The following is a 13,271-nucleotide window of genomic DNA, read 5'->3' as shown; positions in this document are numbered from 1 at the left end:
CTGGATGGGGAGGTTCTTGTCCAAAGTACACCTGCACCAAACACCCTATTGGGTTAGCATGGGGAAGATGCACCAGTTTCTACAATCAGGGGCACTCAAGGGATGTGGCCAGTCTTGTACTCATCTGCCTTTTACTTCCCAGCCCAAATAACCAGGTGCCTATTTACAACTGGGTCAGCTGTCAGGAACCTTCAGCACAAGTCCAAAGTGAAACTCAAATTCATACCTGCAGAGCTGGAGGAAAATAGTCTAACCATTCAGTCCAGGGAAGTTCTATAGGTAGGGACAGCTATACCAAGAGGCTCAATTTCCAAGAGCAGTGGAATTCTAATCCCTTTCTTTAGGGATGAGGTTATTTCTGAAAACCAAAACAATGTGAGATAAAGGAAACACACACAAGGTTTCTTGCTGCTTGGTAAGGGGTCATCTGTACCTCAATCCAAAGGTGCAGCTCAGGTAGTCATATCTGAGCTAGCTTTTACTTTGGCTGCAAGATAACCACAACTGCATGGAGCTCAGGGCACGGTAACCACCTGCATATGTACCCAGGGTCACAGGAAGGTTTTGCAGCTTGTGCTAAACATTAAACTGCTATGCAGACACTGTGGTCCCTGCATTGGCTAATATAAAATTAGCTCAGGAATGTCTGCTCAAGCTGCAGTGATACTCTTGGATTTCAGTGTAGATGTAAGTGGCCTTCCAGGACCATCCACGCTGTTTGACAGTGTGATAGGACTGTTTTAGTCATGTATAAGATAGTTGTCCTGAAGTAGATGTGAGGATAGGCACATGGCTTTCTTTGGATAAAAGGGGACAGGTCTGGAATGCAAACTGCTCAGTGTGGGGGCAGCCCAGAGTTGAAAGTTGGCTTTGTGGTTGCAAATGAGCAGGCCCTCAGGCAAAGCAGGAGGAGGGGTAAGGTAGAACTTGGAGTAAAGCTCTATGGGTTCTCCACAGAAATTGGGGTGGGGACCAGGAAGACCCTCTGAATGATTCATTTAAGGGGTGATTAGAGATTGAGGAGAAGACTTGTTCTCTCTTTCCTATCTCCTCCTGTCCCCCATCTCATTTAAAATGAATCTGGTAAGGGTGGGAGGAAGCAGACAAAAACAGCCCTTCCCCAGATCCCAAAGCTTCATAGTTGTCAGTCCTGTCTCTTCCTTGTACTGCACTGCCAGAAGCACTGCTGTTTGTCTGAGACTGCTTCTTCCCATTAGCTTCTGAAGTGATAGCTGCCCCTGGCTAATGTGCTCTTGGCCTCTAGAGGAATGAGAACAATTCCATTTCTATTATAATTTGTGGGAAGAAATGACGGGTATATATAAGCCTGACAAACCAGTGGGAATTTGAAACCAATATTTTACTTAGGGAATACCTAACTGGAATAGTAAATGTTGTTATGACACAAATCAGTAGTGTCAGTTCTGTCAGGGGTTGTGCTGTAGGACCTGCTTATGCAGGTGCTGCTCCTGCACTGGTGCTGCATTTAAAGATCAAACTCAGAACTTTGGCTTTCAAAATGAGGTAGGGTGCACATGGGAAGAGGGACAGCATGTCACAAAGAAGAGGAAGGTGCCTTACCTAGCAAGCAGTCCACATCGGGGCTTCTGTTCTGTTACTGGTTTTTTTGGAATGAGAAAAGGGGATGTTGTGTATTGATTAGGGTAAAGAAGAGGGAGGCAAGATCTTTGGGGTGGACTCCCAGCTGTCACTTGCAGTGTGAACTGAAGCAGGATACTTTGTGCCTTTTCTTCCTTATCTGTATCTACCAAAGAAGTGTTTTACAAGTGAATTAATGATTGCAAAGGGCTTTAAGGTTCTAGTGTGAAAAATGCAATGCATCTGCCAAGGCTTGATCTTGAGTTCTTATCCCATTGGTTGCATATCTGAGCCACCAGCCTGCAGGTTTGGCATTTATGTGGGATAACTACAGAGTAGGGAATAGCAGTTGCGCAAAAGGAGGCTGCCATCTGAGGGTGCAGACAGAAGTTACATTCATTGTTCTATCAGCCCCCTGAAAGGGCTTTAAAGCTGTGCCATGACACACATGCATGGGTACAGAACGCTTTTAAAGTGACTGATCATGCATTAAAGTAACCCTTATGAAATGAGGGATTAGATAAAGGCTCTCCACTTTGGAGCACCTTAGGGAACTTGTGTTACTTAACATAAATCTATCCTGCAGTCAGGGCTGGATTGATGTACCCCAACCCTACCCCCATGGCTGAATGCAGGAGGGAAGGGAGGAAGGCAAGCAAGCTGCCACCTGGGGTTTGTCTGGCTTAAGCTGGAGGGGAGTTGCTGGATTGAAGCCTTCCCACCTCACATTCCCCCTCACCCTCCAGCTGAGGCCAGGCAAACCCAGCTAGCAGCTTCCTCCCCATCTTCTAACTCCCCTCCCTTCCTGCAGACGGCTAGAAGTTGTGGGGTAGGGGGCATGGCTGGGGAAGAGGGTGGCCCCTTGGCTTCAGGCAGGCTCCTCAGGTTCCTGCAGGCAGGCTCAATTTCCCACATCTTCCCCCCCACCCAACAGGGAAATATCTGTTGGGTTGGGAAGGTGCTGTAACTCACGGTGTTTTATGTAAAGCACTACGAGTTGGAGTGGGGCCTGCACATCTGTCAGCCGCCTGAACATCTTCACTGGGGCATTCCCTCAGCCAGTCAGGACCTGTTAGCGTCAGCAGGACCCCAGCTCATATCCGCAGTGGCAGACAGTCTGCCTGGAGTGGAGACCTGGTATCTCACACTGCCACAGACCCTGCCACTTACAAAAGGAGATGAACCTGGCCCCGTACAATCAGGCGAGACTGGGAATGGTCTGTCCCAGCAGGTGTCCTAGATGTTTACCACCATCTTGGCTTCTTTTGGGTTGTAGGCAGAATTTAAAGCTGACCTCTTCCGTCACAGAAGTCCCCACAGTGCTGCTCCTCTGGGTGTCTTGGTATAAAAATTCCCTGGAGGGCTCTGGCCCTGAGGTGCTAATGATTTCTGTTTCTTTTGTGGTACCTTTGAGAAAAGCCATCTTAGCAGAAAGCAATGTACAGCAAAAGCTCCGATACTTGAGATTGTACTTCCTGTTCCCTGGGGGAGGCTTATTTAATTATACACATTCAGGGAGGGAAAGGAAAGGTGAGGATGTCACCTATGTGACAGCATTTTGTTGTAATGAATTTTTCTTTATCTCCTTTCCAGCAGCTGCTCCACCTTTGCCTCCAGCTCTACCAGCTGCTTCTCCACCCCCTGTTCCTAGTAAGACTTCTGCAGGCACAACTGACCCTGAAGAAGCAACCCGAGTGCTTGCTGAGAAGAGGCGGCTGGCCCGGGAGCAGCGAGAGCGGGAGGAGCAACAAAGGAGGGAGAGGGAAGAGGTTGAAAGGTGATACCCCAATTTCCTCGGTAGAGAAGCTACCTTTAAATACCATTGTGTTGCTATAAGAGCTACCATCCCATTAACAGTGAGACCTATGTAAGGGCCCTTAAGGAAAGCAAGTATGAAAATCCCAAATGAAGGAATGATGTTATCTTGTCAGGGTTTAATGCGAATCATAGGTACAAGCTGAAATATAATTAGATTTAAATGTCTTAAATGGGCATCATCGGTTCATACACGCATTCGTGCTTTAACAAGCCGATCATGAGCCTACATAACTCGCAGTATCCTCATTGAAATCAATAAAGCTATGTTGATTCGCACCAGTTGAGGATCTCATCCGTGAGTGTTTGCATCTTCATGGGCACAGTAATATTTACCTGTAAGCTGCAGTCACCTTGATATGCCTTTAGTTTTCATTTACAGTTCTCCTTTTTCCCATTCAAAACCCAGATTCCAGCGGTTCTAAAACTAAAAAATGCACCTCTCTCTCTCACCAGTTCAGTCTCCCATTGTGCCACTAATGCTCACCTATGATATGTTTTACCTGTAAGCCGAGTAAAATAAGACTGGCATGTCACTATCCTGCTCATGCAAGTTGCATGGCCCAATATCTGCTTCTTACACTTATGTTTTTTATTGCAGGCAAAAGAAGGAGCAGTTGTCGCAGAGAATAGCTGAAGAGAGAGCTCGCCGGGAGGAGGAAGAAGCTCGTAAACAGGAGGCAGAAAGAAAGCAAAGGGAGTCAGAGCAGGAGAAAGAAAAAGAAGAACGTCTCCGTCGGCAGGCAGAAGAAAAAGAGCAAAAAGAAAGAGAAGAGATGGAGCGCTTTCAAAAACAAGTAGGCTTCTCCAAGTATTTCCATATCTGTCCTGATGGTAGTGGTTTGAGCTAACCACCTCATTTTCTACTGTGTGCGTGTAGGTTCCATAAAATGAAGATGACCTATAGAAGTAAACCAAACTTTGTCACCTGACTATTGATTTCATAGACAACTGTAAAGGAACTGTAAAGATGATTTTCCCTAGAGGGATTTTACAGGTGGTATACCTTTTTCTATAGGACTTTTGTTTTAATTCCAGGTCTTCGCTTTTACCGTATAGTCAAATTCACTGGTGGTATAACTTCATTTAAACCATTAAATTTGCACCGGAGAAGAATTTGCCTTACCATTTTATTATGCTAGTTGCCAGGATAACTTAATAGACAGAGTTGTATACACTTGCGTTAAAGTAGCTGAAGATTTCTCAATAGCCTGGAAACCTGAACTCCTGCCTCTAATATTTTTTTTGGAATCAGTATGCATACTATTACTTAACCCCTCAAGCAGTCTTTAAAATCAAGATGGCTGTTCAAGAAGTCAGGTCCTTGCTGCTCAATGTGATTATTTACACTGTGGGCATGTCTACACATTCAGTTAATGTGTCTGAATGTACCCTGGCTCAATATAAGCCAGTGTAATCTAATTCTCACATCACCATCTACACATGTGTTTAAGTGCAGTATTTTATTACACTGCTCAGTACCACTCGTAACTGACAGAACTATCTGGCAGCAGTCTGTTGCACCCTAATTGCTGCACATGTGTAGATGGTGATGCTTTACTGTGCAGCAAATTAGTCTGCTGCACAGTAAAGTGTCTGGTGTAGACGCACCCTGTAAGGAACATTCCTACAGTCTGACCTTTCAGCTTGCTAGCCTGGTTTTCTATCTGTGAAACAGTAATAATGATGCTTGCCTATTAGTATCAGGAGGCACTTAGACAAAGAACTTGTCTGTTAAGGTACTTAGATGTCCCTCGTCACTTGAATAGGTGTCATAAATATTAAGGAATTCGTCCTCCCATTAAATATATTGTTTTGGCTCACCAAAACTCTCACAAAATAGTCATTATATATGCATGGACATAAGGATCATATGAAATTAGTTATAATTTAAAAGGTAATGAAGAAGTTTTATCTGAAGTGTTTCTGAAAGTGTATTCTGCACTTGGAGTTGTAAGTTGGAATATTTCCTTTATAACGTTAATATATAAAGCAGGATTAAACCTCTCTGTTAAATGCAGATCTCCTTGCAGCATCTCCGTATACAATGCAGCTTTATCATACTGAGAGGCCTTTGTATATCACATCCCATGAGAGCTTTGCATTTAATTAAAAAAAATGGGAAAGGAAAGCCGGTACTGTACATGCATGTGGCTGTTTGTCCTTGCTCTTATTAAGCAATGACAGTGTCTGGAAAGTGGGAGGGAGTAACATTCTCTTGTTTTATTTTGACCCTGTCAAAAGCATCCACCTGCCATTAGTCTTATGAACACTTTGCTGGCTCCTCTTCTAATACCCAAGGTTAGAAAATGCATTTTCCTTATTCATTTTCTATGCTTTCATGCATTCATCACAAAGTAGTTACAAAACCAAATAAGATTACCAGTTTTTTAATTTACATAACATTAAGAGACGAAAGAATTAAGAAACCTGCATTTCAGTCTAAAAATTCTGCTGCTGACATGACACCCCCAAGTGTCTTTTCAAGTTGCTGCAGATTCAGATGCGATACAAAGATAAGTGGATGCCAGTGTGAATCAGCCATTTCACTGGAAATCAATCCTTATTTCCTTTCCTTTCCCATCACTCAGAAAGAAGAAGAAGCTCGCCAGCGAGAAGAGGCAGATCGGATTCGGTTGGAGCGTGAAAAGCATTTCCAAAGAGAAGAGCAGGAGCGCTTAGAAAGGAAGAAGGTAATTCAGTATTTTTATGGAATCTTGGCACTATATCTCACCAGTTTGCATGTATGTTGAAGAAAAACAGATATATTGCAGACGTTGCCTCAAATTCACTAAAGGCCTGGCCCAGACCTACTGACGTTAATAGAAGGTTCCTAAAATGCTAGAAAAAAATTAATGAATTGTCTTGCTTTTTTCAGCAAGTTGTGCTGCATTATCTAAGATAATAATTGCAGAGGCTTTTTAAAAAATCAACGTCGGTGAATGTTATTTTCATTCTCATCCTTTCACTTTGTTTGTAGAGACTGGAGGAAATCATGAAAAGGACTAGGCGCACAGAAACTGTAGATAAGGTATTTTCTACATCTTTTTATCTGTATAAATAGTTAGGCATAGTTCACTTCTTTCCAATCCCACTTTTAATTTACATATCTATGTTTTCTTTATAGAAATCTAATGAACAGCAAAATGGAGAAATATCAAAGGCAAATATTACTCAACAACCAGGTATTGCATTTAAATCTGCTCTTAACATAGTAGAAGAACAAAAGCATAGTAAGCCAAATGAATTGAAAAAGATAGGACTTTGGAATTTTATAAGACAACTTAGTTGAAAATAAATGTCAGGAATACGGATGGGAGTAAGTCAATTTTTAAGTAGAATCTTCATCATTGAAAAGTTCTCTACAGATAACCGTATTACTAAATGAAAAATGTGTCGGACTTTTTTTAGAAATGTATTGCCATCAATTTTTTTATGGCTGTGTACTTAGTGCTTGGCAAGACAAAACTGTTTTGATTTATCATCACTTGTGAAAATGTTCTTTAGAGTAAAAAAGAACAAGTTCATGGTAAGAGTTGTATCAAATTTGAAAGTGCCAATTCTGCCATTTCTTTAGAGTGGTGTTAGAGCTTTGGATCTGTTCTGATGTGGTTTTCCGTATTAACTTGTTTTGTTAGGGTTTCATGTTATCTCAGTCATTAAAGCAAATGGCTCCAGGCTAAAGTGTTATATCAGTAGTAATGCTTTGTAAAAAGAAAGGAGAGCAAGAGTGTGGACCCTAGACCTCACAAAATCAGTCTTGGACTTCCTCAAGGAACTGCTGGGCAGGTTCCCCTGGGAGGTCAGGCCGAGGGGGAAGGGAGTCCAGGATTGCTGATTGTATTTTAAGGAAATCTTACTGTGGGTGCAGGAACAAACCACCCCAATGTGCAGGAAGAACAGCAAATGTAGCAAGCAACCAGCTTGGTTTAGCAGAGAACTCTTTGGTGAGCTTAAACAAAAAAAGGAAGCTTACAAGAAATGGAAATTTTGACAAACAACTCAGGAGGAGTATAAGAATATTGCTTGAGCATGCAGGGGTGAAGTCAGGAAGGTGAAAGCACAATTGGAGTTGCAGCTAGCAAGGGATGTGAAGGGTAACAAGAAGGGTATGTTAGCAACAAAAGGAAGGTCAAGGAAAGTGCGGGTCCCTTACTGAATTAGGGTGGCAACCTAGTGACGGATGAGGAGGAAAAGGCTGAAGTATCGATGCCTTGTTCACCTTGGACTTCACAGGTAAGGTCAGCTCCCAGACTGCTGCATCTGGCAGCACAGTTTGGGAAGGAGGTGAGCAGCCCTCAGTAGTGAAAGAACAGGTTAGGGGCTGTTTAGAAAATCTGGATGTGTACAGGTCCATGGGAGCAGATGAAGTGCATCTGAGGTTGCTGAGAGAGTTGGCTGATGTGATTGCAGAGCTGCTGGCCATTGTCTTGGAAAACTTATGGTGATTGAGGGAGGTACCAGACTATTAGGAAAAGGGGCAAATGTGTTCATCTTTAAGAAAGGGAAGAAGAAACTACAGACCAGTCAACCTCACCTCAGTCCCCAGAAAAATCATGGAGCAGGTCCTCAAAGAATCCATTTCTAAGCACTTGGAGGAGAAGGTGATTAGGAACAGTCAGCATGGATTCACCAAGGGCAAGACATGCCTGACCAACCTGAATGTCTTCTGTGATGAGGTAACTGTCTCTGTGGATGTGGAGAAAGCAGTGGCCATAATATACATTGAATTTAATAAGTCTCCCACAGCATTCTTACAAGCAAGCTGAGGAAGTATGGATTGGATGAATGGACTGTAAGATGGATAGAAAGCTGGCCAGATTGTCGGGCTCAACAGGTAGTAATCAGTGGTTCAATGTCTAGCTGGCAGCCAGTATCAAGTGGAGTGCCCCAGGGGTTGGTCCTAGAGCCAGTTTTGTTCAATATCTTCATTAATGTTCTATAAGATGGGATGGTGTGCGCCCTCAGCAAGTTCACAGATGACACCAAGCTGGGGGACGTAGTAAATATACTGGTGGGTAGGGCTAGGATTCAGAGAGACCTTGACAAATTGGAGGATTGGGCCAAAAAGAATCTCATGAGGTTCAACAAAGACAAGTGCAAAGTCCTGCACTTAGGACGGAATAATCCCAAGCACCAATACAGGCTGGGGGCTGAGTGGCTAAGCCTCAGCTCTGCAGATAAGGACCTGGGGATTACAGTAGACAATAAGATGGATATGAGTCAGGTGTGCCCTTGTTGTCAAGAAGGCAAACAGCATACTGGGCTGCATTGCCAGCAGACCAAGGGAAGTAATTATTCCCTTCTATTCTGCACTGGTGAGGCCACATCTGGGGAACTGTGTCCAGTTTTCAGCCCCGCACTAGAGAAAGGATGTGGACAAGTTGGAGAGAGTCCAGTGGAGAGCAGTGAAAATGGTTTGGGGGCCAGAGCACATGACTTTTGAGTAGAGGGTGAAGGAACTGGACTTAATTTAGTTTGGAGAAGAAAAGATTAAGAGGGGATTTAATAGCAGCCTTCAACTACCTGAAGGGGGGGGGTCCAAAGGGGATGGAGCTGGACTGTTGTCAGTGATGACAGAACAAGATGCACTGTTCTCAAGTTGCAGCAAGAGAGGTTTAGGTTGAATATTAGGAAAAACTTCCTCACAAGGAGGGTGGTAAAGCATTGTAACAAGTTACCTAGAGAGGTGGTGGACTCTCCATCCATGGAAGTTTTTAAGGCCTGTCTTGACAAAGCCCTGGCTGGGATGATCTAGTTGGGGATGGTCCTGCTTTGAGCAGGGGGTTGGACCTCTTGAGGTCTCTGCCATCCCTAACTTTCTATGATTCTACAAGTTTCAGGTATAAGACAGCAAAAAATTACTTCATAAAGGCATAATGTGAACCAGGTTCAGTTGTGCGTTTTTTGGGTTTATTTTTTGGAATGGATCTATCTAGAATTTGAAAGATGACTTTCCTCTCCCATCTGTAAAATGGTAATACGTTTGCTTGTCTTAGAGAGGTGTTGTGGAAATATATTCATTGTGAAGTTCTCAGACTGTACAGCTATGAGCCTATGGAGAAATTTATAGTTCTTCAGAGCAGGGTTTCAATAGTGTGCTATAAATAAGGTGTTAGGACCATACATCGTACAGATGCTCTCTCAGTAAATGAATGCCATCCATTCTGTACATGAAATAAGGCAGAGAGCTGATAGAGGAATAGTAGGTGATCACATATTGAAGATCATCTCAGTGCATACAACAGGGACATGTTAAGACTGCACAGACCACCTTCACTCTGGCATTTCTGAATTTTGGGTGCCTGAGTTTACAACCTTAATAATGTGTTTTTTTTAATAAAGGTTTGTAGTATTTCCTCCCCTTTCTTAAAATCCTGAGGTGTTTAAAGCAGAGTTCTATGGGAGCTTTTCCACAGATGAAAAGAAGAAACGTTCAGGTTATACTTTAATTTTTTTTAATGTAAACTAAATACGTACTAAAATGTAGTCTACAGTGGGGTGTTCTCCGTCTCCACGGTTTATACTATTCCTCTTTGCGTGGATTGTTTAAATATTCCTTTAGTCAGAGAGCACATGTATGTGAAAGAACGTCTCTAGAGTCTGGTGGTGAGGACACTCTCTGGGAGGTAAAAGATTAGGGTTCAAATCCTGAAAGGCAGAGAAGAGATTTAAACTGGGATACCTAGAAGCCGATGTGAGGGCCAGGACTACTTGGGTAATGTGGGAATGCCACCACCATCTCTACTGCTACTTTGTTAAGTTAAATTTTTTGTTACTTTTTATTGCATTTTTCAGTAAAAAAGACATTGGTTGAAAGTAATTCAGCCACAACTAGTTTGGGCTCTTGCACCCTATTAGTGTCTGCTGAGAAGGTGTGACATGTTCAGCCTTATAATTTGGCCTTGGGGATAGCAAAAGTCATGGTTGTGACAGAAAGGCCCTTGCCATATTTCAAACCCCTGCTTTAAAGTGAAGGAAAATTCAAACCTTCCACAAAAAACAAACAAACAATAGAAAGTTTTAATGTTGGAAAAGAACATATGTTCCCCTAGTCTCATCTTTAGAAACCGGTAAACTGATTTGGCTGAAATTTCAACCCATCCCCCTGCCCTCCCAGTCGGCCTAAGACAGATAACCAGTTTGTAAAATGTTAACCTTAATGGCTAAGTCTGAAAAGTGCAAGTGCCTGAAATAAATGTACTTAATTAAGTACAACATAGTGTACTTGATGATATTAGCCTATAAACTAGTCTTCTGAGTGTTTTAATAATGCCTTCTGAACAATTTAATGGATACTGTTAACAGACTTGGAACAACTGCTGCCGCTCACTTTTAAGAGTTATGAGAAATAATTGTTTCTTCATGGAACTAGGTGTACCAAAAGCAAGAGCTACACCAACAATTAGTCATTCACCTGCTAAAAAAAAAGACATCTGGGCCCACTAGGTGGGCTTTCACAGGCTGTTATTATGTTTGTGTGCTCAGGAAAGAGAGGTGATAAAATCAGAGAAGCCGAAAGAGTCGGCATCAGATACAGCCTGAGCAAGCCCTAAACAAAAACAGAGAGAGACAGAGAGAGAGAGAAAGTGTGTTTTTTCCAGCTGAAAAAGTGTTGGTTGGAATGGGTTTGGCACTGGAAACAAAGACACTTTCTTCTGTCTACTTCCTGCTACCATAATGGAAATGGGACTTTGAACAGGCTTTGTAAATAAGCAGGTTAGACCACAGAAACATCTGACTCTTTCTGCAGTTTCTTCTGATGGGAACAACCTGCAACACCATAAGCAGCTAATGCTTGGGGTTGCTCTGATGTTACTATCATCTATCAAGTGAAGAGGGCATTTTAAATAGTTTGGCAATAGATTTAAAGGACAGATTATGGTAGGCTTCCAGGGACAATGTTTTTGAGTACTTTGGCTAAATAACAATAGGAGGGTGCTTCAGAAAGTAATAACTCTCCTTATGCCTGAAGAAGGGTGTTTGTGCCCAAAAGCTTGCAAAGAACAATTTTCCCAAGTATTTAATTGGTCTAATAATAGCTATCACTTTTACCCAAAGAACCTTGTCTGCCTATGTCCTTAGACCAACGCGGCTACAACCAACACCACTCAGAAACTAATGGCAATTTTGAAAGAGCCATTTTTTGTGCAGTGATCATTTACTGGACCCCATCACTCCTTTACGTTTTAAATGATGGTTGCATTAAACAATGCCACCATCAGTGGTCCCCGCTACTGTGTAGTTTCCCACTCATTACACTCCAAATGGTTTTATTTTGAAATTGCCACGGTCTCCCAGAGGGAACCATTGGACCTCACAGTGTTGCAGCCCAGCTGCACAGCTGGCCAGGAAGGGCGGACTGCCAGCACACAGGCCAGCTCAATATGTCTGCTGCTTCAGCCTTCCCCACCCCTTGCTGCTGATTAGTTGAGAGGGCTGCCTGTCATGCAGCCCCGTCCCTCTTCAGTTGGACAGCACATGACAGACAGCCTTCACAGCTAATCAGTGGTGAGGGGCAGGGCCACTGGGGTGGCCTCCGGAGGGAGGCACAGTGCGGGCCAGCATAATCAACCCGTGAATGTGGCAACCAGCCCCACAGTCTCCCCACAAAATCAGTCAGTTGCCTCCTTGAGTTATGTAAATCTCTACTTATGAAAGAGGTAATGATGATGAAGTGATTATATCACTTCAAATCCTTGCGTGTGGGCCTCTTCTGAATAGGCTAGGACTATACACAGGCATTATGCACATGGAGTTGTTTTCAGACCAAGTCTAGATGCCTCAAGGCAACTGAAAACAGGCTATACTATTTCTTTCACCTTCCAAGCTGGCAGTTAAAATCCATAATAGGTCACTAGTATCCTCCCATTATTACAGCATTGAACAGCTCTCTGCTGCTTTATGATATGAGTTAAGAGGCCTGAACCCAGATTCTGGTGAACAGATTTCATGTCACAAAACAAGCTTCCACACGTGGTAGTACCAGCAGGGAAACCAAGGATTCATTGCCTTTTGTGGTTGAACTGTGGAGGTGGCCGCCAACCCACAAATCTGGATTTGAGGTGCTCGAGTAGAGAAACGTGAAGAAGCTTGCATTGCTTATTCTTTGGATGAGCAAATCACTGTCAGTGCAGCAATTTCCAGCAGCAGCATATTGACATTTTTGTTCTCATATACATTCCAAGGACTTCCACCACTTAACCTTTTAAACAGTGTAGCATATTTTTTTCATACAAAGTGAAAGTCAACCACAGAATAACATTAATTTTGTATTGCATCTTAAATGGACAAAAGCCCCAAACAGTATACTTAAGATTGAAAATGCATCCTCCTCTCCCCACATCTTGGGCTTGGGTTTTGCAGTCCTTGCTGAGATGGTTCCCAACTGAGAGATAAATGGTAGTACCTGTGGGGTATTAATTGTGCCCCAGGAGCTCCCCATATCTTGATACAATACAGAATTGCTGCATTTGCTGAGTTTTTGTTGATTTCAGACAGAGCAGCAATGTCTTTCATCTCGGCTTTGTTTTCTTTGTGAGGGATGCGTAAGGCACAAGTCTGTAGGAATTTCTTTGTATGAACACATTTTATAGAAAATACTTTAAAAATAGGAGCTTACTGCTGTTCCAAAGAAACATTTCACACTGAGATTTTGCTTTTTCATTTATTATGAAGTTATATTAATGTGTGACGGTAGACATCCATAGACAATGATGCGGCCAGGAGCCCAGGGTAGCTGTGGCTTCCAGTGGCCTCTGTGTCACTAACTAGCATGATTGTGCAGCTGCAGCGACATCCATTTTTTTTTCCCATGAGGCACTCCCAAGTTGGTGTCTGGGGCAGCTTCCCCAAGC

At 43.0% G+C, this 13,271-nt stretch overlaps 1 protein-coding gene across 4 annotated transcripts in view; it reads left to right on the top strand.

Moving 5' to 3' along the window:
* MAP7 (microtubule associated protein 7) overlaps nt 1-13,271 on the top strand; it is a 182,771-nt gene that overhangs the window by 162,448 nt on the left and 7,052 nt on the right. For 3 of the 4 annotated variants that reach the window (XM_090040020.1, XM_090039993.1, XM_090040014.1), the window contains exons 11-15: nt 3,193-3,376; nt 4,016-4,211; nt 6,006-6,107; nt 6,395-6,445; nt 6,542-6,599. In XM_090040020.1, coding sequence (XP_089896146.1) covers nt 3,193-3,376; nt 4,016-4,211; nt 6,006-6,107; nt 6,395-6,445; nt 6,542-6,599 — 591 coding nt within the window. The remainder of the gene's footprint in view (nt 1-3,192; nt 3,377-4,015; nt 4,212-6,005; nt 6,108-6,394; nt 6,446-6,541; nt 6,600-13,271) is intronic. The other variant, XM_090040005.1, reaches the window with a different exon arrangement.

The sequence above is a fragment of the Crocodylus siamensis genome, chromosome 1 (assembly GCF_052110815.1).
Source record: "Crocodylus siamensis isolate JL-2025a chromosome 1, ASM5211081v1, whole genome shotgun sequence".
In the NCBI taxonomy this organism is placed as follows: domain Eukaryota; kingdom Metazoa; phylum Chordata; order Crocodylia; family Crocodylidae; genus Crocodylus; species Crocodylus siamensis.
This window is presented reverse-complemented; position numbering and strand designations above follow the sequence as displayed.